The sequence below is a fragment of the Pongo abelii genome, chromosome 12 (assembly GCF_028885655.2).
Source record: "Pongo abelii isolate AG06213 chromosome 12, NHGRI_mPonAbe1-v2.0_pri, whole genome shotgun sequence".
Taxonomy (NCBI): Eukaryota; Metazoa; Chordata; class Mammalia; order Primates; family Hominidae; genus Pongo; species Pongo abelii.
Genome location: NC_071997.2, coordinates 58,906,473 through 58,933,432, shown reverse-complemented (window position 1 = coordinate 58,933,432; position 26,960 = coordinate 58,906,473). Strand labels below are relative to the sequence as shown.

The following is a 26,960-nucleotide window of genomic DNA, read 5'->3' as shown; positions in this document are numbered from 1 at the left end:
TTGTTGTCTGGTACTGTAAGTCCCAAGGTGGGCCCTACTTCCTTGTGATATAGCCTTATATCCTGTTATTCATTAAATACAGTTAGATAAAATAGTGATGTACTTAATGTTACTTCTCTTTTCCTGTTTTCCTATGTATAAGATTGGTATGTTTTTGTAAAGCTCTATTAGTTTGGGTTACAACCACATTTAGACCTTTAGGTTCAGATTGTTGGTAGAAAATGAACAAAGATATTATGATGAACTTTTATTTATAATTTATTACATTTATTAAAATTTTTTTAACAGAATTCTTCAGTATTCTAAACTAGGCATTCTTTAATTTTAATCTGATAACAGCGGGGATGAAAATGATAGTTAACACTTTGTGCTCAAGTACTATGCTAAGAGGTTACATGTATGTATCAATTCATTTTTGTCCTCTGTCAATCCTATCAAATAGAATTGTTAGAGATTATTATCATTCCTATTTTACAATTGACACTTAGAGGATTTAGGAACTTGCTCATAATTATTCAGCAATTAGGGGAACCAGTATTTGAAACTAACCATATCTATGTACTTAACCACCATACCATAAACTGTCCCCCCTCCCCCCACCTTTTAACTATTCTTGGTGAAACTAAGGTTAAGATTTTGCATTATTTTGGCAAGAGTAGAGGTTTTGAAGGAGATTGCCTAAAGTTGAGTTCAATAACAATGAGAAACAAAGTAACAACTTTTAAAGTGTTCTAAATTTTTAATACTACTTTTGTGGCTTACATCAACCTTTCATGTAGATAAAATGTATTTTAAAAATAAAGATATATAGGTTCAGTTAATGTGCAGAGACTAGCTTTGGCCACTGCTCCAAATTTTAATCTGTCCTTAAAATATAGCCTGAAATATTATTCTTTCAATCTAAGGAAGATGCTATCATTCCCTATATTGTCTTTAAGTTGTAGCTCTGTCTGTCTTAGTCTTAGATCTAGGAGTTATTTAATGTCAATATCAGAAAAGCAAGGAGCCACATGTGGTAGTACTTTTTCTGCATGGCTTAGCTTGCTTTCAGGGGCTTGCTTACCCCTTGGTTTCTTCCTTATGCTCCTCATCTGTGTCACGGAAGAGTCATTCATACTTACTTGGTTCACTTTTATATCTACTCATCATAAATGATTATTTGGGTATCTGCGTATGTATGATGCAGCTTGGAACTGTGAAAAGAACGTAGAGATTTTGAGTCAAAATCCAGTTCAGTTACTTTGTTAGCCTTGTGTCTTGAGCAAATGACTGTGGAGGATCACTTTCCTGATCTGCATAAGGAAATAGGAATAGTAATAATCAACCTCATACATCGTACTATTAAATGGGGTAAGTTATATAGCATTTATATAGTGCCTGGTTGGTTCTCTTCACTTTGCTGAAACTAGACTACTAGAGTCTCTGGTGGTTTCCTACTTTCTATCATTATTTTGTTTTTCTTTCTCCTTGTTCTTGGTAGCAGCACATAATTAATATGCTTTTTTTTTTTTTTTTTTGAGACAGAGTTTCGCTCTTGTCATCCAGGCTGGAGTGCAATGGCACGATCTCAGCCCACTGCAACCTCCGTCTCGTGGGTTTAAGCAGTTCTCCTGCTGCAGCCTCCCAGGTAGCTGGGATTACAGGTGCCTGCCACCATGCCTGGCTAATTTTTTGTCTTTTTAGTAGAGATGGGGTTTCACCATATTGGACAGGCTAGTCTTGAACTCCTGACCTCAGGTGATCCACCTGCCTCAGTCTCCCAAAGTGCTGGGGTTACAGGCGTGAGCCACCATGCCTGGCCTAATATGCTGTTTTAGTACCTCTTGTTTTAGCCATTTAACTCTAAAAATTATTTAAGATTTAAGCCTTAGATTTCTTTTCTCTCCCCTTCATACCCCCCCACCTTTGGGGACCTAGTTGCCTGTCTCTGTGTGGATGGTTATCACCTGTTTTTATACCCTAATATTTGTCTGATTTATTTTGCCTGTTTTCTTGTGAACATTGTCATCACCCCAAATTCAACTTGCCCTATAGCAGAATAACTCATGTTTTTCCTAAAATTAGACTGACTTGTAGAGTTCCTGAGTTTTTATGAAAGGTATTAGTATTTTTCTGGTTTCTTGGTCATCTTTCATTCTTTCTTCATTATTGATTAAACATTGGGAAGATAAACTAATCTTGATTTCTTTTTCTCCTGGTTCTTTCCATTTTCAATTAGCAATGAAGATCTGCTGATTTCTTAAATAAATACTTCTCATATTTTTCATTTTACATTTTCTTTTGTATTACCTACTTTTTTTTTTTTTTTGAGATGGAATCTCCCACTGTCGCCCAGGCTGGAGTGCAGTGGTACGGTCTCAGCTCACTGCAAGCTCTGCCTCCCGGGTTCATGCCATTCTCCTGCCTCAGCCTCCTGAGTAGCTTGGACTACAGGTGCCCGCCCCCATGCCTGGCTAATTTTTTGTATTTTTAGTAGAGATGGGGTTTCACCATGTTAGCCAGGATGGTCTCGATCTCCTGACTTCGTGATCCGCCCGCCTCGGCTTCCCAAAGTGCTGGGATTACAGGCGTGAGCCACCGTGCCTGGCCGGTATTACCTACTTTAATAGTTCTATATTTTGAAACTTTAACATAATGAAATTTTTTTGACGTCAAGCTTGTAATAAAAATTTCTTTATTTCTGTGTTTGAAAGCTGTAGAAGAAAAACTGCTATAAACTATAAACACACACTCTCTCTCACAAGTGTCTATATATTATATATGGTCATGCCACATAATATTTCAGTTAATGACAGACTGCATATATGATGGTAGTCCCATAAGATTAAAATACTGTATTTTTACTGTACCTTTCCTATGTTTAGATATGTTTAGATACACAAATGCCATTGTGTTACAGTTGCCTACAGTATTTAGAACAGTAACGTGCTGATAGGTTTGTATCCTGGAAGCAGTAGGCTAGACCATATAGCCTAGGTGTGTAGTAGGCTACACAGTTGTAGGTTTGTGTAAGTCACTCTGTGATGTTTGCACAACAACAAAATTGCCTAACAGCACATTTCTCAGAACATATCCACATCATTAAGTGATGCATGACTGCATATTATATATATGCGTATATATTTATGTATATTTATGTGTATGTATATATGTGTATATATATAGGCTGTACTTCAAAGAAGTTTCCTGTAGGAGTGAGGTAATTGAAAACTAAGAACTTTGTGCCATGTGGAGAGCAGGGCTTCTTAGCAGCATTATCATCTTGAGTTGGATAATTCTTTGTTATGGTGGGAGGCGTGTTTTCTGCGTATTGTAGGATGTTTTGCAGCATCCATCCCTGGCCTCTATTCGCTAGATACTAGTAACATCCCCTCCCCTCACAAGTTATGACAGCAAAAAATGTTTCCAGGCATTGTCAAATGTTCCTTGATGGGTACAAAATCTTCACCAGTTGAAAAGTAGAGAAACCTGTTTGGGCAGTAGATGTAGATGTAGAAATAGATATGGAATATTCATTTCCACACTTCACACGGCTTCCTAAGACTGTTCATTACTACACAATGAAAAATTGATGAAAGAGGATAGAAAAATTCATGCTTATGTACATTTTTAGACTTCATCTTGAGAAGATGTGACTGAAAGAATCTTTTTAGGGAAATAAAGACAACCTAAAAATGATATATATTTTTATGTGAGGGTGCACTGTGAATTTGGTGAAAAGTTGTACATGTTTAGGTATTAATGTCGCCAATATTGGTTTCTAATTTCTCTTCTAGCAAGGACTTGTGACCTGATGAAACGTTAGGAACTTCTTTTTGAGCAGTTAACCTTTACTTCACTACCAATTTATAGTCTCCACTACTTTTGTTTTAAGAAGTTTGAGGACTTATGCTTGTTGGTAACTGATCACAGTTATAGTTCTTTGATACTCTCATTTTTCTTCTAAACATTTGTGAGTTTCTAGAAAATATTCCTGTTTTCTTTTTCTTTCTTACTCTTTCTTGCCCACAGTGCACCTGTCTACCTTAAAAAGAAATACCTGAGCTTGTCAAGAATAATCCCATGGTTCAAATTCTGCGATGATCATAAGGAGCAAACTTCTGAGTAACAGAACACTTCTAAGCATACTATCTATAATATTTTATATGGACAGATTTCTAAGCCCTCAGGATGATTTAGTCTTCTAGAGTTGACCCAACAAAATATGACCTATATATGAATTCAGAAGATTTGAGATTATGATCTTAAGTAACTAGTGTAACTTCTCAGTGTTCATCTTTGTAAAAATGAGGGATTATTTTTAGCAGATGAAGTTTGAAATTAATATCTTATTTTTTTCGTTTCTTCATAGGTGGGTCATTCTAATCTGGGCATTAATGAGTCTTTTTTCATTTTTATTGCCTTCATTTGTTCCACATAAGCCAACAAGAGAGTCGGAATATCACTCTTCAGATCTCAGAATGTTGAGAATGTCTCCTGACACTGTGCCAAAGGCTCCTAAACATTTAAAAGCAGGTACGTAGAAAAAGGAGATAGTAAATGTCCTACTTACGAATACCTTGTGAAAAAATATCTTGTTAGGTCGAATTTTTTATTTTTTAATATCTATAATAATTATACTTCAGATTAGATGTGTTTACAAATCCTGTCTTAGTCTCTTCAGACTGCTATTACAAAAATATCTTAGTACTTGAAGTGTGGCTTATAAACAACAGAAATTTGTTTCTTGCAGTTCTAGAGGCTGGTTCCAAGATCAAGTGCTGGGAGATTCAGTGTCTTGTGAGGGCCTGTTTGTCATAGATGACATGTTCCTCTGTGCCTTCCCGTGGTGGAAGGGGCAAGGGGTCTCTCTGGAGTCGTTTTTTATAATGGGCACTAATCCCAAACATGAGGCCCGTGTCCTCATGATCTAATTATTTTCCAAAAGCCTTACATCCTTAATTTCTTCACCTTGGGGATTAGGATTTCAACCTATACTTTTCAGGGGGGACACAAACATTCAGACCATCACAAATCCCCTGATCTTTTATTAGAGGAATCACTTGGTTTTTCATCACAATCTACATGACAGTGTTTAGAACTGAATTATGTGGAGGAGTCTGATGTTAGAATCTGTTTATTCCTTTGTGTGACTTGAAGGGAAAAAGGAATTGATTGAGTCCAAGATGACAAGAGTGTATGCAAATAAGTTTGTAGAGAGGAAATTGAGAGAAATCAATTTTGAGGTAAAAGCAAGATTATCTGCTGAGGGAGGTGAGTAGTGGTGAAATTAGGTTAGAGGCTTTGAGGAGAGTGGTTTGGTGAAGACTTACAGTTTATGTTGAAGTGAATTTGAGATGGAGCTGACCAAGGGAAAGTAAAAGGATTGGAGGGCAATTCTGAGAAGTCAGCTCAGGTTAGTGATAATGATTTTATAATATTGTCAGCCTGTATAGAATCTCTGATTTGTTTTTCCTGCTAACACTCAGGAATGGAGATGATGAATTACAGTATTGATCCTTGGTTCAGGAATACATTGAATGGGTATGGTAGAAGGATAGCAGTCAAAGAGAGAAGAGTTGATCACCTATTGGTTTCAGCCTACATAGGGAAAGAGAAGCCAGAAGAGTTGTTATTCTAGGAGAAAATAAAAGGACCAGAGATTTATGAAGTTGATTAGATGAGGTGGGAATAAGTTACTGAGAGCACTAGAAGAATAGGTAATTTTGGTCAGATTGAATAAGTACATTTAAATGAGGATCAGTTTGAAGGGTGATGAAATCCATTAAATAGCCCTGGGATTGGATGGTAGAAATTGAATAAAAATTACTGGAGTAAATAAAATTTTGGGTCAGGTTCAGTGTCTTATGCTTGTAATCTCAGTACTTTGGGAGGCTGAGGTGGGAGGATCACTTGGAAGAGTTTGGAAAGGATTGGTATTGATTGTTTTTGAATAGAATTTACTGTGAAACTACCTGGGCTGTTTTTTGTAGGAAGTTTTAAAATTACTAATTTCATCTCTTTCCTTGCCATAAGTCTATTTAGATTTTATATTTTTCATGAATCAGCTTTTGCAATTTGTGCTTAAATAGAATTTGTCCATTTAGCTAGGCTGTTTACATATATCTGTTCATAATATTCCCATGTAATCTCTTTCATTTCAGTAAGGTTAGTTACAATGCCCTCTCTTTCATTCCTGATTTTAGTAACTTCAGTTTTCCCCTTCTTTTGTTCTCCCTTTGGTGAATCTAGTTAAATTTTGTCAATTTTGCTGATTTTTTCAAATAAACTGGTTTATTTTTTCTAATCTTTATTTTTCTTTTCTGATTTTTGTTTCATTTATTTTCATTCTAGTCATTATTTTTCCTTCCTTCCATTTGCGTTGGGTTTAGTTTGTGCTTTTATTCTGTTTTTTAAGGTGGACAGTTAGATTATTGATTTAAGCTCTTTCTTATTATTATTACAAGTATGTATACAAATTGATAAATTCCTAAGCACTGTGTTAGCTGCATGTCCTAAGTTTTGGTTTGTTATATTTTTGTTTTAGTTCATCTAAACTTATTTTCTGGTTTACATTGTGATTTTTCTACATTTACCATTTGGTTATGTAGGAATGTGTTGTTTAATTTCCTTCTGTTATTATGTTTCACCTGATTCAATTTTTGTTGGAAAACATACTTTGTATGATTTCTGTCTTTTTAAGTTTTATTGAGGCTTGTTTTATGTTTTAGCATGTAGTTTATTCTGTAGAATGTACAGTTTGTACTTGCGAAGAATGTGTATTCTGCTGTTGTTAGGTGGTGTGTTCTATAGATGTCTCTCAGCTCTAGTGGGTTTAGGTGTTCAAATCTTCTGTTTCCTTGTGGGCTTCTGACTAGCTGTTTTCTCCATTTTCAAAAGAAGGGTATTGAAGTCTTCAACTCTTTTTAATTGTCTATTTCTCCCTTTTTTTCTCTCAGATTTGCTTCACATATTTTGACATTATGATGTTAGATCCATATATGTTTATAATTGTTATATATTCCTGATGAATTGACCTTTTTTTGGAGACAGAGTCTTGTTCTGTTGCCCAGGCTGAAATGCAGTGGGTGGCTCACTGCAACCTCCGCCTTCTGGGTTCCAGCAACTCTCATGCCTCAGCCTTCTGAGTAGCTGGGACTATAGGCGTGTGCCACCATGCCTGACTAATTAGAATTGACCTTTTAATTGTTATAAATTGTTCCTCCTTATTTTGAGTAACTTTTTTTTTGTTTTAAAGTCTGTTTTGTCTTAGGTTAGAATAGACACTTCAGCTCTTATGGTTGCTGTTTGTATGGTTTATCTTTTAAAATCCCTCTACTTTCAACCTATTTGTATTTTTTTAATAAAAGATGTATCTGCTGTAAAGAGCATATAGTTAAATCTTGAGTTTTTAATTTTAAAATTCGATCTAATTATTTTTGCCTTGTGATGTGATTATTTAATGTTTGCATTTAATGTAATTATTGATGTGATTGGATTCACATTTTCTGGCTTACATTTGGTTTTTCATGTGTCTTGTGTCTTTTCTCGGTTCCTCTTATTATTGCATGAAGTGAATATTTTCTAGTATGACACTTTCAGTTTAATTTTTAAAATGATTTTCTAGGTAGTTTTTTTTTAAGTTATATTCTTAGTAATTACTCGGGCTTATAATATTTATCTTATCAGAATATACTTCTGATTTAATTTATACTAACTTAATTTTAGTGTTATACAGAAACTTTACTCCCATATAGCTCTATTCCCTCTTTTTTTTTTTTGGTGCTATTATTGTTATACATACTACTCACACACATATATAAATGCCTTTAATTATTTTTTGTTTTTTGTGTTTTGTTTTTTTTAAGTCAGGGACTTGCTCTGTTGCCCAGGTTGGATTGCAGTGGCATGATCATAGCTCACTCTAACCTGAGCTCAAGTGATCCTCCTGCCTCAGCCTCCTCTGTCGTGAGGCCCACAGGTGTGTACCACTACACTGAGCTAATTTTTCAAAAAATTTTTTTGGTAGAGATGGGATCTCACTATGTTATTAGTCTTGAACTCCTGGGCTCAAGCAGTCCTCCCACCTTGGCCTCCCAAAGTGCTGGGATTACACGTGTGAGCCACCATGCCAGCCTGCTTTATATATTTTCAAATTGCTTTTAAAATCAGTTAACAGAATACAGGAAATGAAGCATGTCTTTTTGTAGTTACTGATGTAATTATTTTTACTAGCACTATTTGTTTTGTTATGAAAATGTTACTACTATCTGGTGTTACTTGTTTTTCAGCCTTTGGAACTTTCTATATTATTTCTTGTAAGGTGGATCTGCAAGTTCCCTGTTTTTGTGTATCTGGCATGTTTTTATTTCATCTTTTTGAAAGATAGTTTTGCTGGGCTTGGAATTCTTGGTTGACAGTCTTTTTCTTTTCAGCACTTTGAATATGTCTCTTCACTATCTTCTGGCTTTCATAGTTTTGGATGAGAAGTCAGCTATTATCTTATTCATGTTCTCTTGTATGTAATTTGTTTTCTCTTGTTGCTTCCAAGATACACTCTTTGTCTTTCACTTTCAGTATCTTGATTATGATATGTCTCTCTGTCAATCTCTGTGTTTATTCTACTTTGAGCTCACTGAACTTGTCAGATGTATAGTTAATATCTTTTGTCTAATTTGGGAAGTTTTCAGCCATCATTTCTTTGAGGATTTTTTTCTGCTTCTTTCTCTTTTTTGCCCAGTTATCATCTCTTGCATCACAGTCCACATATATCAGCACCCCTAATCTTGTCTCACTGATCTCTAAGCCTTTGTTTTTCTTTCTTCTTTCTTTTCTTCAGTTTGCGTAGTCTCTATTCATTTATCTTGATGTTTGCTAATTTTTTTCTTCTGTCTGTCCATATCTACTGTTGAGCCTCTAGTGAATTTTTCACTTCAGTTACTGTACTTTTCAGCCTTAGAATTTCCATTTTGTTATTTTCTAAGTTCTTTTATTCTGTATTTGATGTGACTTTGCCGTCATACCTATCTTTAATTCTTTAAGCATCCTTTTCTTCCCTTTGAATATGTTTATAATAGCTGCTTTTAATTGTTACTGGCTAAGCCCGATGTGTGTGCCCTCTGAAAGGCAGATTTGCCTATTTTGTTCCCCCGGTGAAGGGGTCACACTTTCTTTTGCACATCTTACTTTTCTGTTGTTGTTCTAAACTGGACGTTTTGGATAATATCTTGTTGCAACTCTGGATATTGATCCCTTCTCTGGGCTGGTAATGTTTGATATTTTTGTTGTTTAGTTATTTAGTGTCTGGTTTGGATTAGTTCTTAATTGCTCACCACCAAGATCTCCATTGTTTTTGTCAGTGTCCTTAGGCTTGAGCTTTTTATGCTCTGTTTCAAACAAAGTCATTCTCCTTATGGAGATGTGTGGAGCTCTCTGTTCTTATGGCTTGCCTCTCCTGGACAGAAGCTTTGTGGCACTGCTCTGTATCTGGGGGCAGGTTCATTGGTCTACTTCTCTTAGAATAACACACCCCTTCTCTATGATTGTGATACTGAAAGGGGTAGTAGTTAGTCCCTGTTCTTGGATTGCCTCTCCTGGAGTGGACCCTCACTCCACCTACAAGTGAGCTGGGGGTAGGGGTGATTAGAGCTTGGTATTCTCAGGTTGGGACAAATCTTCCACTCTATAAGTGGGGACTGAGTGGAGGCAGGTTGCTTCTTGTGTTCTTTCTTTTTCACTTATTAGCAAACATCAACAGCCAGTGTTTTTTCTTTACATCCTTTCTCCCATGACGTCTCTTCCATTCTGCCTTGTTACCATATGGATTATATCTACTGATGTACCCAGTTGTACCATTTTAATTATTTGGTTAAAATGGTACATCTCATTTCTACCAGTAAGATCCTGAGCTCCTCACTTATCTCTCAGAGCAGTATTGTGCTGTATGGGCTGACATTAAGATTTAATATTATGCACAGTCTTGACATCTGAAACTGCGAGGTCCTCAAAGGGCCTAACCACAAGTTTACCTGCCAGTTATGCCCTCCACTCAGCGGAGAGGCTTCCTACACAGCCAGTTCTTCTATCAACGAGACCAACTGTATTCTACCTGGTACTCAACCTCATAGATTTCCGTCCCATGCTAACCTGTGAAATTATTCAAACAAGCCAATCACACCCTCCTACAGAAATAAAAAAATCACGCTCTCTTCTTGCTACTACAAGCCTGCCTCCTATAGTTCCTGTTTACTGATTCTGTTCCCATGTACAACCCGTGTGGCCCTGCATGTCCTGTGTCTTCCCCAGCTGTGAGTATATGTGTCTAATAAACTACCGTCAGTCTCCTCTGTGCAGTGTTGTATTTAGCCAATCCAGAACTATCAGGCAGGAATCCCTCCCTCATCAATAGGGTGAAGAGGAGGCAAATGAAAGAAATATTTGTGTCCATGCTTGATTCATATTGTATTGAAATGGTCCCTTGATATTAGTTGCCCTGATTTCTTATTTTTTTATTGGCAAACCTCTGGGTCCTATTTTATAACAAGCAGAAAGTGACTGCCGAGCTTCATTTCAAATTGGCTCCAAAGTATGAGTCAAGATAATTTACATATCAGGTAAAGTAGCTACACTTAACATAATTTGAATAGTTTAGATTATAAGATAAATTGGAAACAAGTTTGGATCTGGATTATTGAAAAAGAATTGGTAACACCATTAGAAAGTAGGGTAGTCAATTTAGTTTTGGACATACTGAGTTTGATTTGTCAGGAGATCATTTGGTTTGAAGTGTCTTCAAAGCCGGTTGAACAAATTTGTATTTGGAAGATCTTAAATAATTCATGATTAAAATTATGCCATAAGAGTAGTTAAGCTTTCTGAAGGAGCATGGGTAGAGAGAAAAGCAAAATGTCAAGGATGGTACCTCATGGAATACAATAGCAGAAAGAGGCCAATAGAAAATACCAAAAAAACCAGATATTTTGTTCAAATTCTTACTCTGATTTAGTTCTTACCTCTTCAGTTTCCATTCCCATTTCTTAGTGCCTTTACTATATCACACCGGATTTTGTTGCACAAACATTTAGGATTGCTTTGTCTTCTTGGTGGATTGATCATTTACAGTTATGTAAGAATTCTCTTTGTCCCTCGTAATTTTCTTTGTTCTGAAGATTATCTTTTATAGCCACTCCTACAGAATAGTTCTTTTCTTTCTTCTTCTTCCTCTTCTTCCTCTCCTCCTCCTTTTTTCTTCTTCTTTCTTCTTCTTCCTCCTCCTCCTCTTTCTTCCTCTTTTTTCTTCTGTCTTTCTTTTTCTCCTCCTCCTCCTCCTTCTTCTTCCCTTTTTTTTTTTTTGTAAATAAAGATAAGGTCTCACTCTGTTGCCCAGGCTGGAGTGCAGTGATATGATCATAGCTCCACAGCCTTGAATTCCTGGGCTCAAGCAGTCCTTCTGCTTCACCCTCTGAGTAGCTAGGACTATAGATGCACACTAACATGCCCAGCTAATCTTTTTTTTTTGTAGAGACAAGGTCTTGCTATGTTGCCTAGAGTGGTTTTCAGCTCCTGGCCTTTCAAAGCCTGATCCTTCCATCTTGACTTTCCAAAGTGCTGGGATTACAGGCATGAGCCATCGTACCTGGCCTTTTTATCTGTCTTTTAGTTTCAACCTTCCTACGTCATTATGTTTGAAGTGAATTTTTTGTAGACATCATATAATTGGGCCATTTTAAAAAATCCTCTCTGCTAACATCTGTATTTTAGTTTGTTTGTTTATTTATTTTGAGATGGAGTCTCATTCTGTCACCAGGCTGGAGTATAGTGGCGTGATCTCGGGTCACTGCAGCCTCCGCCTCCCAGGTTCAAGCGATTCTCCTGCCTCAGCCTCCTGAGTAGCTGGGACTATAGGTGCACACCACCATACCTGGCTAATTTTTGTATTTTTAGTGGAGACATGGTTTCACCGTGTTGGCCAGGATGGTCTCGCTCCGTCTCTTGACCTTGTGATCCACCCGACTTGGCCTCCCAAAGTGCTGGGATTACAGATGTAGTTTGTTTATTTAGACAATTTATACCTAAAGTTGGTATTTATCTATTACGCCTTAAATCTGCAATTTTATTATTTATTTTGACTTTATTCCTGTTTCTCTTGTCTTGCCTTGCTATGGATTTCATGAACATATTTTAGAATTTCACTTTAATTTTTATTTATTTATTTATTTATTTATTTTTGAGACAGAGTCTCGCTCTGTCGCCCAGGTTGGAGTGCAGTGGCGCTATCTCGGCTCACTGCAAGCTCCGCCTCCCGGGTTCATGCCATTCTTCTGCCTCAGCCTCCCAAGTAGCTGGGATTACAGGTGTGCGCCATCATGCCTGGCTAATTGTTTTATATTTTAGTAGAGACGGGGTTTCACCATGTTGGCCAGGCTGGCTTCGAACTCCTGACCTCAAGTGATCCGCCTGCCTCGGCCTCCCAAAGTGCTGGTATTATAAGCGTGAGCCAATGCGCCCAGCCCTTGTTGTGGATTTCTTTGGGTTTTCCTGTTTAGAGCTGACTTTCTTTCTTTAATCTGTAAGTTTGTGTCTCATCAAATTTGGGATGTTTTCAGACTTTATTTCTTTGAATTTGACTCATCTTGTTTGCATCATTTGATTGTCTTCTCCCTCTCTCTTGCGTTTGCTCTCTCTCTCTCTCGCTGTCTCTTTCTCTCTCTCTCGGCTCACTGCAACCTCTGCTTCCGGGGTTCAGGTGATTCTCGTGTCTCAGCCTCCCAAGTAGCTGGAATCATGGGCATGTGCCACCATGCCCAGCTAATTTTTTGTATTTTTAGTAGAGACGAGGTTTCATCATGTTGGCCAGGCTGGTCTTGAACTCCTGACCTTAAGTGATCCACCCACCTCAGCCTCCCAAAGTGCTGGGATTATAGGCTTGAGCAACCACAGCCAGCCTTGATTGTCTTTTCTCAGTCAATTTGTGATTTTCCTGGTTCTTAGTGGTAAAAATGAGTTTTGATTATATCCTGGATATTTTGGATATTATGTTAGGAGACTTTGGTTCCTATTTATAATCTTCTGTTTAGCAGGCAGTTGCTCTATTTAGGTTTTCCGTATAGATTCTGGCCTATTTATGTGACTGTGATCCCAAAAATAATTTAGTTTTCAGGGGAGTTGCATTCTGGTCTACTTCAGTGGTACTATTGAGGCTCCCACTCAGTCCCTGTTGGTGATGCTTATGTGGGTGGAATGGTCTTCCTCAACGCCTGCTGGTGCTGTGTGGGAAGGGGGAGATGCTAACCCACAGAGTAGAGAACATTTCCCTGGGCCTGCCCCTGGACCACCTGGTGTCAGTGGGTCATCCACTAGATTCTTGTTGATGGCATTCATGGGGGTAGAAAATGCTTTTCTAGGCCTCCTGATGCATCTAGGTAGGATGCTGGGCCCCTGGGATGGAGAACATTTCCTTGAACCTACTGTCTGGGTTTCTCAATGCTGGTGGACTTCCCATTCAATTTTTGCCAGTGCCACTGGGGAAGGAAAGTGCCTACCTGGACTGCCTTTTACCACAGGAGAATTAGGAGATGGTGGACCTAGGTCTTCTTTTGTTACTGGCCAGAGGACAGGGAGATGCCAAACCTGTTGGGACTCTCTGCCTGGTTTTTGCTGGCTCTACAGTTCAGGTGGTGCAAGCCTACCTGTTGCTGCTGGGTTGGAGTAGGGTGTGGGGGGATGGGACTGTCTGCTAAGTCTGCTGGACTGCCTGTTTCTTGGTCCATGGGCCATAGACAGCAGGCTTTTCTTGGCCTTCTTTCTGCCCTCCTTCATTCCCTTTCTCCTTCCCACTATTCCTATTCCTATTTCTGGTCTTAGTTCCACACTGCAGGCCTCTCCAGAGTCCAGCCTCAGATATAAGAGAGTTGAAAAGAAAACTGAGGAAGTCATTGCCATGTTGTTCTCCAGTCTGGAGGTCCTTAGCCAGCCTGCCTTTCACTTTCTACCTTTCAGTCTTTTTTTGATTGTCTTTTGGTTTCTAGGGAAGTAGAGGGAAAAGCAAATTTATATCATTTTGTCAGGGACCAGAAGACAACTGGAGTTTTGGAAATTTGACTTAGATGTGCTATTGTCTTTGGTTGTTGGTAGAAATAATCATATGGGGGAAGCGAGGTAAAGATCTTTCTCAGGCAATATTGAATAAACTTAGGGATCTCAAGCCACAGAAGGTGGGGACACCTATGCCATGAAACTTTCCTAACTTTTCTAAAATCTGCAGCCCGCATCCTGAACGATAAATAATAGCTGACATTTATTGCTTGTTCACATTGCTAAGCATTTTACATATTATTATTATAATGTATATTATATAATACAGGTCGAGCATCCTTAATCTGAAAAATTACAATCCAGAATGGTCCAAAATCTGGAACTTTTTGACTGCTGACATGATATTCAAAGGAAATACTCATTAGAGCATTTTAGATTTCAGATTTTTGGATTAGGTATGCACAATGTGTTCTTTTATCATATTATTATTATTATGCCATACTGTTATATATTTGTATCTGATCTATGATGATGGGCACTGCTGTTATTCTATTTGCTATCTGAGCAAAATGAAACTTAGAGTGACTTGCCCAAAGTCCCACTTTCTCTGAGAGGATTTTGATAGCTTCATTCCATATTGTTCTCTCTGTTTTTCAAGTTTTAAATGCCTTTATAACCTTACCATAAACATATCACACCATCAATTTTTCCAAATTCTTTCTCAGAGAGGGCACCAATTTAATTTCTATTATATACTTAACACTAATCTTGGCATATGATAAAGGCATGAAAGAGTCTCGATGATTGTTTCCTAACTTAAGAGTTCATCAGTTAGTGGTACAGTACTGGCTGCCTCAGCTTGTTTACAGCATCAGGTAGTGACATAGTAGGAAACAATGCTTTGTGCAAGAAAGGATTTTAACTTCTTCCTAGGTAATATCAACACCCAGGGCTTCAGTTATTTTCTATGGCTGATGACTTCCAATTGTAGAACTCTATCTAGATAAATCTCATACTCCAAATGTTTGTATCTGACTACTATGAAATGTCATTGGATGTCCCATAGGCATCTTAATGTCAGAACTTTAAAAATGGAACCAATCATCTCTTTAAACCTACTCTTCCTTCTCTATTTCTTCTCAGTGAATGAGTATCTACTTATTAGCCAAGCTAGAAACTTGTATTCTTCTTTCACCCTCATCCCTGCCCAATCACTTAATCCCGTTGATTCTATCAGACTCCCATTCTCTTTTCTGAATTACTGCATTAGTAATGGAAAACTGATCATCTTCTCTGCCACTCATTTTCAGTATTAAGCCAAAATAGTCTGTTTACAGGGCAGACTTGATAATGTCACTTCCTAGTTTGGAGTTCTTGCTTTCCATTGTTAACCTCGGGGTAAATTCTAAACTCCTTAGTACATGGTAGAAGGTCCCTGCTTACCTTCTTAGCCTTATACTTGCCTCTTTTTTCATAGTGAACTACTCTCATTTCTTCATGATTCTAGACCCTCTTGTCTCCTTGATCTCATAGATGCTATTTTCTCTACTTGGAATGCTTCCCTATTCTTATATGCCCATCTTTGCCTAATTTGTGGTTTTTATCCTTTCATTCTGAGCTTTGCTGTCTTTCAGGAAAATGTTTCTGTTTTTCACTGTTCACCATGACTCTTTAAGAAAGAGCCAGATACTCCTTATATATGTTACTATAGTATCCTGTAAACAGCCTCCCTAATCACTGCCCTTATAGTGAATTTAGTAATTGCTTTTTTTACTTGTTTCTGTCTCCCATAGGACTTTAAACTCTTTGAGGGTAGAGCTGGGGCTTTGCTAATATATATATTTTTGCACCTGGCTGTGAAAGCTACTCAATAAATATCTGTTGAATGACTTAATGAACTGATGAATATTAAATGAATTAACGTGCCTGGGTAGACTGGGGGAGGGGTAGAATAAGATGGTAGGCTTTGTATTTTGGCAGGGATCAGTTCTCAAGAAAGTGGATCAAATAAATGTAAGTATCATATTTCATGAACTGTATGTCATTTGTAATGAACGCCTATGGATTAGTGTCTTATCACTATTTTATTGATCTCTGATTAACATGAGGCTGTCTCTGTGACTTGAATGGCCTATATGTCTTTCTTTCTGTTTTTTGGTGGGTATTGGGGTTTATGTTCCCTGCCTCTAAACCTAATTGATTTATCTTTTAGTTTTCCTGCCATAATTTTTATTGACGCCCAGTCTTTTGTTTAACCTTACTACCTTAAGTTGTTATTTGTTGGGTATCTTCTCCCTTGAAGACGCAAGTTACTCAGGGCAGGGAAGGAACCTGAGTGTGGCTCAGAGTAAGGGAGAACTTTAGTTTGGGGCAGGACTTTGAAGGGTTCTCTTAAAGATGAGGAGCCTGGAAGCAAGATCTGAAATTACATCTTCTCCTGTCCCAGAGGGAATTTCTTTGAGTAGGGGTGCACCTAGCAGGGTGGTTTGATGACTGGGTATTACTATGACCAGGGTATAGCTTTCCCAGGGTTATTGTGTTAGGAAATAGTGTTTGGGATTTGATGTTTGAGTACAGAGTTCATGAACTTTTCACAACACCAGCAGTTCATTAGCTTTTTGAAACCCCTGCCCACTTAGGAATGAGGAAGAGTCTATAATGCACTTAACTTAACAATTCCTGCTTTCACATTGAAAAAGAACTTAGTGATAGCAACAACAAAGTTAGGAATTAAATTACAGGCTATAGTGTTAGCTCATATAGGTGATTTTTGTGTTATAAAACAGTGCCCTATTATCTTTTGAAACTAAGCAATTTTATTACATTTAACTTGATTTTGTATTGCAAGTTATTTAAATGGCATACATTTATCAACAGGACAACGTTAATGAATTATCAGTATGCAGGAACTTTGGAAGGTTTATATTTACGTCCACTGTGCTAATAAGGGTATCAAAAATTCCTGTTTGAACTGTGATATATTGTGTTATAGTTTAGTTATGAGAGAATATAGTTTAAGATAATGAATGTTGAGGTAAACATCTATGAGTTTACTGAGGGATTAACCAAATACAACAAAATTATAATTATTTAGTTATCAATAACTAATAATTAGGAACTTAAAAAAAGATATAGTAATTAATTAGAAAGCAAGAATAACAGCAATGAAGACAAAGACTCATTTAAAATATCACTGATGTCTTTTTAAAAAAACATGAATTTGAATTTACTTCTCTGTACGCACAATAGGTGCTTTTGCCAGACTTTTTTTAAAAAAACCTTTTTTATTTTTAATTTTTATGACAACATAGTAGGTGTATATATTTATGGGGTACATGAGATATTTTGACACATACGATGTGTAATAATCACATCAAGGTAAATGGAGTATCTGTTACCTCAAGCATTCATTATTTCTTTATGTTGTGAAAATTCCAGTTATACTCTTTTAATTTAAAATGCGTTATAAATAATTGTTGACTGTAGTCACCGTATTGTACTATATCATATTCTAGAGCTTATTCATTCTAACTACATTTTTGTACCCATTAACCATCCTCCCCACTACCTTCCCAGCCCCATTACAGACTTATTAGTGACTGAATTAGAGGGCTCAAAATTAGAGCTATAGTAATTTATTTGTGTGTGCTAGTATTAAAACCCATAATAATTGACTTGGAACGATTACTAGTAAGAGGCTCTTAGTCATATGTAAAATGGAAGTATGGAATTGTACCTCATTTTGTCTGTGAGAAATAAAGGGCTTGCTTATTCTTCTTATGTCAGAATATACTTGGGGAAATAAAACCGTGCTGTCTTCGTCACCTAAGGAAGCCTTCTGTGTTACTAAGCACCTTAGTATGGAGAAGAGTTCTTGAGTAAATTGTACCCAGGTTGTTAGTCTTAATGTCATCTCTAAGAGGCATACAGTTCCCACCAATATACAACTTTGGTATAGTGTGGTCTTTTTCTGGCAGCCATCTTCCTCTTCTTGGTCGAAACTTACCTCTTCAGCTCACCCCTAGTTCTGAAAATGAATCTCCAAAGATTTGATCAGTATGTAGTAATATTGTAACACTCACACTTAGTGTATTCTTCTTTCCCAGGGCTGAGAGAATAGTAAGCACTCTAAAAACATACCATTTTTCATCATGAACTCCTTACGTACATAGACATATTTTATAAATCATAATTAATGGATTTGTGATCACCATTCTTCTGACAGTTTGACATATATGTCCTTAACTTTATATAGAACTGACAAGAATTCTTCTTTAACATCATGCATCTCCTCCCGCGCTTTTAACAGCTTAACCTATAGTCGTTCTTCCAGTTTTCTTTACTAATCTTTTCCTTTACCCCTGAGGTTAAGACCCTATCTTATGTAACCTGGATCTTTAAAGGACCTGGGCTGTACATCTTAACTCCTTAGCTATTTATCTCATTTGTCCCCATTCATGGTGTCACTAATAATTTGTAATGGCCAAAGGGATATAAAAACTTTGAGAAATCAGGAAATCATTTAGAAAAACAAGGTTTTGTTTTGTTAATCTGTTTTGGTTCATTAGCTTCTTGAGCCTGTTTTGTTTCCTCACAAAAACTTTTCTTATTTTCTTTAGACCCGGCAGGCAAGAACCTCACAAAATTTTGTAACCCATATTCCTTCTCAGGTTACAATGCATGTTACATTTTTAAATTTTTTACTTTTCTTTAAGAGTTAATACTTGATACTTCTAGTTCTTTATTTTAAAATTCACTCCTCAACCCATTTCATTCTATATTCAGCTCCTTTGAAGCTCGTCAGTGGCCGTAGAAAGCCAGTCAGTTGTAGTGGAAAGAGCTCAGAATTTGGATTTAGAGTTCAAGGGTTAAAGTACCATTTTTTGTCACTTACCCACCTACAATTCTACAAAAACTATGTATCTTTGCACTTAAAATGTGGTCTAAGGACCAATAACATTGGGCATCCCTGGGGAGCTTGTTAGAAATGCAGAATTTCAGGTCCCACCCAGACCTACTGAGTCAGAATCTGCAAGTTAACAAGATCCCAACATTGAGAAGCACTGTTACGTGGTCATCTTTGCAACTCGGTTTCCCTATATGTAAAGAATAGATAATGCTTGCTCTATATAAAAATCATCTTAACACCATCTGACACATCATATGTTTTACCGATTTATTGTCAGCCTCCTCCTGCTAGAATACAAATAAGCTCTGTGAGGTAGGGATTATTGTCTGTTTGTTTATTGCTGTATGTAGAACAGTGCCTGGCACATAGTAAGCATTCATGTATTTTGAATGAACAATGAATGAATGGACAGCTTGTCAAATCCTGTCATTTCTGTTGCAGTCACTTACTTTACACTGCTGTTTAAAACTGCTTTCATTTAGAATTATTGTATTAGTGCAAATATAGGACATTTCTATAGAAATGTTTGTTGGATTGTGCAACCTAGATTTTTACATTCCCTTCTCACTCATCTTGAAAACTTTAAAACTGTAAACAACTTGCCATGCCATACGGAATTAAGTTGAAACTCTTCAGAGTAACCTTTAGAGTCTTTTTCAGTTTTATGTACTTAAATATATATATATTATACAGGGTGCATTTGTTGGGAGAGTCCTTCAAACTCACTGCATGCATAGCATCCCTCTAGGCCATATTGTAATGCCCCTGTGGGACTTGGGGGCAAGAGGAACCTGTGAAAATAAGCTGATGAGCCTTTGCTGTACCAGGGATCATAAAGTCTTTTGTCTCTGACTGAAGACCTTATGTCTTCTGCCAGCCTACAAGACACAATAACAGATTGTAAGTAGGGTGAAATCAAATCCTAGACCCAATAGCATTATCCCATCTCATTGAAAATTCTCTAAAAATCCAAGTTTTAAGATCCATATAATATTTCATCCACTGGATATACTATTGTTTATAACCATTACTCTGTTGTTGAAGATTTAAAATATTTTTATTTTAATTTTCCAATTAATATCTTTGTGTGCAAATATTTGTCTCCTTTGATGGCTTTTCCTTAGGATTCATTTCTAGAAGCTTTTTAAAGGCTCAAAGCTTGCTTTTTTTTAGCACATAGAATTTTAAAATGGAAAATTTTATATACTATTAACAAATCTCTTTTTCTTTAGGAGACACTTCTAAAGGAGGCATAGCTAAAGTTACTCAATCCAACTTGAAGTCAGGCATCACTACCACTCCTGTTGATTCAGACACTGGATCTCATTTATCCTTGTCCCTTGAGGACCTGTCTCAGTTGGCTGTAAGTTCTCCTCTAGAAACTACTACTGGTCAACACACTGATACTCTCAACCAGAAGACATTAGCAGATACTCATCTAACTGAAGAGACTCTGAAAGTCACAGCTGTTCCTGAACCAGCTGACCAGAAGACTGCAACACCAACAGTACTCTCTAGTTCCCACTCACATAGGGGGAAGCCCAATATTTTCTACCAGCAGGGCTTGCCAGACAGTCATCTAACTGAAGAGGCTTTGAAAGTTTCAGCTGCTCCTGGACCAGCTGACCAGACAACTGGCATATCAACTCTAACCTCTACTTCCTACTCACATAGAGAGAAGCCTGGTATTTTTTACCAACAAGAGTTACCAGAGAATAACTTAACTGAAGAGCCTTTGAAAGTTTCAGCTGCTCCTGGCCCAGTGGAGCAGAAGACGGGAATACCTACAATATCCTCTACATCCCACTCACATGGAGAGGACCTCCTCTTTTTCTATCGACAGACCTTGCCAGATGGTCATCTAACTGATCAGGCTTCGAAAGTTTCAGCTGTGTCTGGACCAGCCGACCAGAAGACTGGGACAGCAACAGTACTCTCTACTCCCCATTCACATAGAGAGAAGCCTGGTGTTTTTTACCAACAAGAGTTCCCAGACAGTCATCAAACTGAAGAGACTCTTAAAGTTTCAGCCACTCCTGGACCAGCTCACCAGAAGACTGAGATACCAGCAGTACAGTCTAGTTCTTACTCACAAAGAGAAAAGCCTAGTATTTTGTACCCACAGGACTTAGCAGACAGTCATCTACCTGAAGAGGGTCTGAAAGTTTCAGCTGTTGCTGGACCAGCTGACCAGAAGACTGGCCTACCAACAGTACCCTCTAGTGCATACTCACACAGAGAGAAGCTCCTTATTTTCTACCAACAGGCCTTGCTGGACAGCCATCTACCGGAAGAGGCTCTGAAAATTTCAGCTGTTTCTGGACCAGCTGATGGAAAGACTGGGACACCAACCGTAACCTCTACTTCCTCTGTGTCCTCTTCACTTGGAGAAAAGCCCAGTGTTTTCTTTCAGCAGACCTTACCCAATAGTCATCTAACTGAAGAGGCTCTGAAAGTATCAATTGTTCCTGGACCAGGTGATCAGAAGACTGGGATACCCTCAGCACCATCTAGTTTCTACTCACACAGAGAGAAACCCATTATTTTTTCCCAGCAGACCCTGCCAGACTTTCTTTTCCCTGAAGAAGCTCTGAAGCTTTCAGCTGTTTCTGTATTGGCTGCCCAGAAGACTGGGACACCAACAGTGTCCTCTAATTCTCACTCACATAGTGAGAAATCTAGTGTTTTCTACCAGCAAGAGTTGCCAGACAGTGATCTACCTAGAGAATCTCTGAAAATGTCTGCTATTCCTGGACTGACTGACCAGAAGACTGTCCCAACACCAACAGTACCTTTAGGTTCCTTCTCACATAGAGAGAAGCCCAGTATTTTCTATCAACAGGAGTTGCCAGATAGTCATCCAACTGAAAATGCTCTGAAAGTTTCAACTGGCCCTGGACCAGCTGACCAGAAGACTGAGATACCAGCAGTACAGTCTAGTTCTTACCCACAGAGGGAGAAGCCTAGTGTTTTGTACCCACAGGTGTTATCAGACAGTCATTTACCTGAGGAGAGTCTGAAAGTTTCAGCCTTCCCTCGACCAGCTGACCAGATGACGGACACACCAGCAGTACCCTCTACTTTGTACTCACAAAGAGAGAAGCCTGGTATTTTCTACCAGCAGACCTTGCCAGAGAGTCATCTGCCTAAAGAGGCTCTGAAAATTTCAGTAGCTCCTGGACCAGCAGACCAGAAGACTGGCACACCAACTATAACCTCAGCTTCCTACTCACAACATAGAGAAAAGCCCAGCATTTTCCACCAGCAGGCCTTGCCAGGTACTCATATACCTGAAGAGGCTCAGAAAGTTTCAGCTGTTACTGGACCAGGTGACCAGAAGACTTGGATACCAAGAGTACTTTCTACCTTCTACTCACAAAGAGAGAAACCTGGTATTTTCTATCAACAGACCTTGCCAGGTAGTCATATACCTGAAGAGGCACAGAAAGTTTCAGCTGTTCTTGGACCAGCTGACCAGAAGACTGGGACACCAACTCCAACCTCTGCTTCTTACTCACACACAGATAAGCCTGGTATTTTCTACCAACAGGTCTTGCCAGATAGTCATCCAACTGAAGAGGCTCTGAAAATTTCAATTGCCTCTGAACCAGTTGACCAGACAACTGGCACACCAACTGTAACGTCTACTTCTTACTCACAATATAGAGAGAAGCCCAGCATTTCCTACCAACAGTCGTTGCCAAGTAGTCATCTAACTGAAGAGGCTAAAAACGTTTCAGCAGTTCCTGGACCGGCTGACCAGAAGACTGTGATACCAACTTTACCCTCTACTTTCTACTCACACACAGAGAAGCCTGGTGTTTTCTACCAACAGGTCTTGCCACATAGTCATCCAACTGAAGAGGCTCTGAAAATTTCAGTTGCCTCTGAACCAGTTGACCAGACAACTGGCACACCAACTGTAACCTCTACTTCCTACTCACAACATAGAGAGAAGCCCAGCATTTTCTACCAACAGTCGTTGCCAGGTAGTCTTCTAACTGAAGAGGCTAAGAACGTTTCAGCGGTTCCTGGACCATCTGACCAGAAGGCTGGGGTACCAACTTTACCCTCTACTTTCTACTCACACACAGAGAAGCCTGGTATTTTCTGCCAGCAGGTTTTGCCACATAGTCATCTACCTGAAGAGGCTTTGGAAGTTTCAGTTGCTCCTGGACCAGTTGACCAGACGATTGGCACACCAACTGTAACCTCTCCTTCCAGCTCATTTGGAGAGAAGCCCATTGTTATCTACAAACAGGCCTTTCCAGATGGTCATCTACCTGAAGAGTCTCCGAAAGTTTCAGTTGCTCCTGGACCAGTTGGCCAGACAACTGGCTCACCAACTGTAACCTCTCCTTCCTACTCACAACATAGAGCAAAGCCTGGCAGTTTCTACCAACTGGCATTGCTAGGTGGTCAAATACCTGAAGAGGCTCTCAGAGTTTCTTCTGCTCCTGGACCAGCTGACCAGACAACTGGCATACCAACCATAACCTCTACTTCCTACTCATTTGGAGAGAAGCCCATTGTTATCTACAAACAGGCCTTTCCAGATGGTCATCTACCTGAAGAGGCTCTGAACGTTTCCATTGTTTCTGGACCTACTGAAAAAAAGACTGACATACCAACAGGACCTTTAGGTTCCAATGCACTTGGAGAGAAGCCCATTACTTTCTACCAGCAGGCTCTACTAGACAGTCCTCTAAGTAAAGAGGTTGTGAAAGTTTCGGCTGCTCCTGGACCAGCTGACCAGAAGACTGAGACAATACCAGTACATTCTACTACCTACTCAAATAGGGGGAGGCCTGTCATTTTCTACCAACAGACCCTATCAGACAGTCATTTACCTGAAGAAGCTCTGAAAGTTCCACCTGTTCCTGGACCAGATGCCCAGAAGACTGAGACACCATCAGTATCCTCTAGTTTATACTCATATAGAGAGAAGCCCATTGTCTTCTACCAACAGGGCCTGCCAGACAGTCAGCTAACTAAAGAAGCTCTGAAAGTTTCAGCTGTTCCTCGACCAGCTGACCAGAAGACTGGGTTATCTACTGTAACTTCCTCCTTCTATTCACATACAGAGAAGCCTAATATTTCTTACCAGCAAGAGTTGCCAGATAGTCATCTAACTGAAAAGGCTCCGAAAGTTTCAGATGTTCCTGGACCAGCTGACCAGAAGACTGGGGTATCGACAGTAACCTCTACTTCCTACTCACACAGAGAGAAGCCCATTATTTCCTACCAGCAAGAGTTGCCGCATTTTACTGAAGCAGGTTTGAAAATTTTAAGAGTTCCTGGACCAGCTGACCAGAAGACTGGAATAAACATCCTGTCCTCTAATTCCTACCCACAGAGAGAGCAGTCTGTCATTTCTTATCAGCAGGAGTTGCCAGATCTTACTGAAGTAACTTTGAAAGCAGTAGGGGTTCCTGGGCCTGCTGACCAGAAGAATGGGATACAAATAGCATCCTCTAGTTCCTACTCAAATAGAGAGAAGCCCAGTATTTTTCATCAGCAGGAGTTGCCAGATGTTACTGAAGAAGCTTTAAATGTTTTTGTTGTTCCTGGACAAGGTGACCAGAAGACTGAGATACCAACAGTACCTTTAAGTTACTACTCACATAGAGAGAAGCCCAGTGTTATCTCTCAACAGGAGTTGCCAGACAGTCATCTCACAGAAGAGGCTCTGAAAGTTTCACCTGTTTCTATACCAGCAGAGCAGAAGACTGGGGTACCAATAGGACTGTCTAGTTCCTACTCACATTCACATAAAGAGAAACTCAAGATTTCAACTGTGCATATACCAGATGACCAGAAAACTGAGTTTCCAGCAGCTACACTTAGTTCCTACTCACAAATAGAGAAGCCAAAGATTTCAACTGTGATTGGACCAAGTGACCAGAAGACTCCATCCCAGACAGCTTTTCATAGTTCCTATTCTCAAACAGTAAAGCCTGATATTTTATTTCAACAACAGTTGCCAGATAGAGATCAAAGTAAAGGTATACTAAAGATTTCAGCTGTCCCTGAACTAACTGATGTGAATACTGGAAAACCAATACCTCTCTCTAGTTCTTATTTTCATAGAGAGAAATCGAATATTTTCAGTCCACAGGAATTGCCAGGTAGACATGTAACTGAAGATGTGCTGAAGGTTTCAACAATTCCTAGACCAGCTGGCCAGAAAACAGTATTACCAACAGCTCTTCCTAGTTCCTTTACACATCGAGAGAAACCAGATATTTTCTATCAAAAGGATTTGCCAGATAGACGTCTAACTGAAGATGCTCTAAAGATCTCAAGTGCTCTTGGGCAAGCTGATCAAATTACTGGATTACAAACAGTTCCCTCTGGTACTCACTCACATGGTGAGAATCACAAGCTTGTTTCAGAACATGTCCAAAGGCTAATAGATAATTTGAATTCTTCTGACTCCAGCGTTAGCTCAAATAATGCGCTTTTAAATTCTCAGGCTGATGACAGAGTTGTAATAAATAAACCAGAATCTGCAGGTTTTAGAGATGTTGGCTCTGAAGAAATCCAGGATGCAGAAAATAGTTCTAAAACTCTTAAGGAAATTCGAACACTTTTGATGGAGGCAGAAAATATAGCACTGAAACGATGTAATTTTCCTGCTCCCCTTGCCCCTTTCAGAGATATTAGTGATATTTCATTTATACAATCTAAGAAGGTGGTTTGCTTCAAAGAACCCTCTTCCACGGATGTATCTAATGGTGATTTGCTTCAGAGACAGCCATTCACAGAGGAAAGCCCAAGCAGCAGGTGCATACAGAAGGATATTGGCACACAGACGAATTTGAAATGCCGGCGAGGCATTGAAAATTGGGAGTTTATTAGTTCAACTACAGTTAGAAGTCCTCTACAGGAAGCAGAGAGCAAAGTCAGTATGGCATTAGAAGAAACTCTTAGGCAATATCAAGCAGCCAAATCTGTAATGAGGTCTGAACCTGAAGGGTGTAGTGGAACCATTGGGAATAAAATTATTATCCCTATGATGACTGTCATAAAAAGTGATTCAAGTAGTGATGCCAGTGATGGAAATGGTTCCTGCTCGTGGGACAGTAATTTACCAGAGTCTTTGGAATCAGTTTCTGATGTTCTTCTAAACTTCTTTCCATATGTTTCACCCAAGACAAGTATAACAGATAGCAGAGAGGAAGAGGGTGTGTCAGAGAGTGAGGATGGTGGTGATAGCAGTGTAGATTCACTGGCTGCACATGTGAAAAACCTTCTGCAATGTGAATCCTCACTGAATCATGCTAAAGAAATACTCAGAAATGCAGAGGAAGAGGAAAGCCGGGTACGAGCACACGGTAAGAAGAAAGGTTCAGGCTTATAAACGTTATAGTTTAATAATGTGTTTAAAGTTAGATATTTATGATTTGAGGAAGCTTAGCCAATGAAAAATACAAACAAGATCAAGAAAAAAAATGAAGTTAGATATTTGGAGTTCTAAATGTATTTTCCAGTAGAATTGTTAGAATGACTATATTTCTTCTAACAATCCATAAAAAGCCTATTTAACCAATAATGTAGTTAAGTTACAGTATTAATAGTACCAGCCTGAGTTTAGGTTCTTGTTCTTAGGAGAAGTAGATTCTGATGTATGACAGAGAGTAAAGAGGTCGCTTGGGCTCCTGAGCTCCTAAAGCTGTCATGTTTCTCTAATCCTCCTATTATAGTATCCTTATTCTGAAGGCAGAAAGAGCCTCCAATTTGCTGTGCTCTAAATTGCTTTTTGTCCTAAAACTACATATATTTTCTCTTTCCCTTTTCTAATAAAGCTCTTGGTGTTGATCTCAGACATTTGAAAAAAAAAATCAATGTATTTTATACTAAAACTTGGGTTAGAGGTTTAAAAGAGAATATTTACAAATCTCATTAATTTCTAATAGAATTCCATTAAAAACAAAAATCTGTAAGACAATATGGGGAATATATTTTGGGAGGCAATTTAAAAGCAATTTAGGCCTACCTAGAAATCGTCCCTGAGGTTAACTTCCTACGCTGTTCC

General features: G+C 38.6%; 1 protein-coding gene across 14 annotated transcripts in view; it reads left to right on the top strand.

Moving 5' to 3' along the window:
* ALMS1 (ALMS1 centrosome and basal body associated protein) overlaps nucleotides 1-26,960 on the top strand; it is a 229,282-nt gene that overhangs the window by 42,210 nt on the left and 160,112 nt on the right. For 12 of the 14 annotated variants that reach the window (XR_008522357.2, XR_008522360.1, XR_008522358.1 and 9 more), the window contains 2 exons: nucleotides 4,422-4,515; nucleotides 20,155-26,259. Coding sequence is in view for 11 of the 14 variants with exons in the window: in XM_009237176.4 (XP_009235451.3) it covers nucleotides 4,422-4,515; nucleotides 20,155-26,259 (6,199 nt within the window). In the remaining 3 variants the exon portion in view is untranslated. Of the gene's footprint in view, nucleotides 1-4,351; nucleotides 4,516-20,154; nucleotides 26,260-26,960 lie in introns of all 14 variants that reach the window. The other 2 variants (XM_009237178.4, XM_054548059.2) reach the window with 1 other exon arrangement.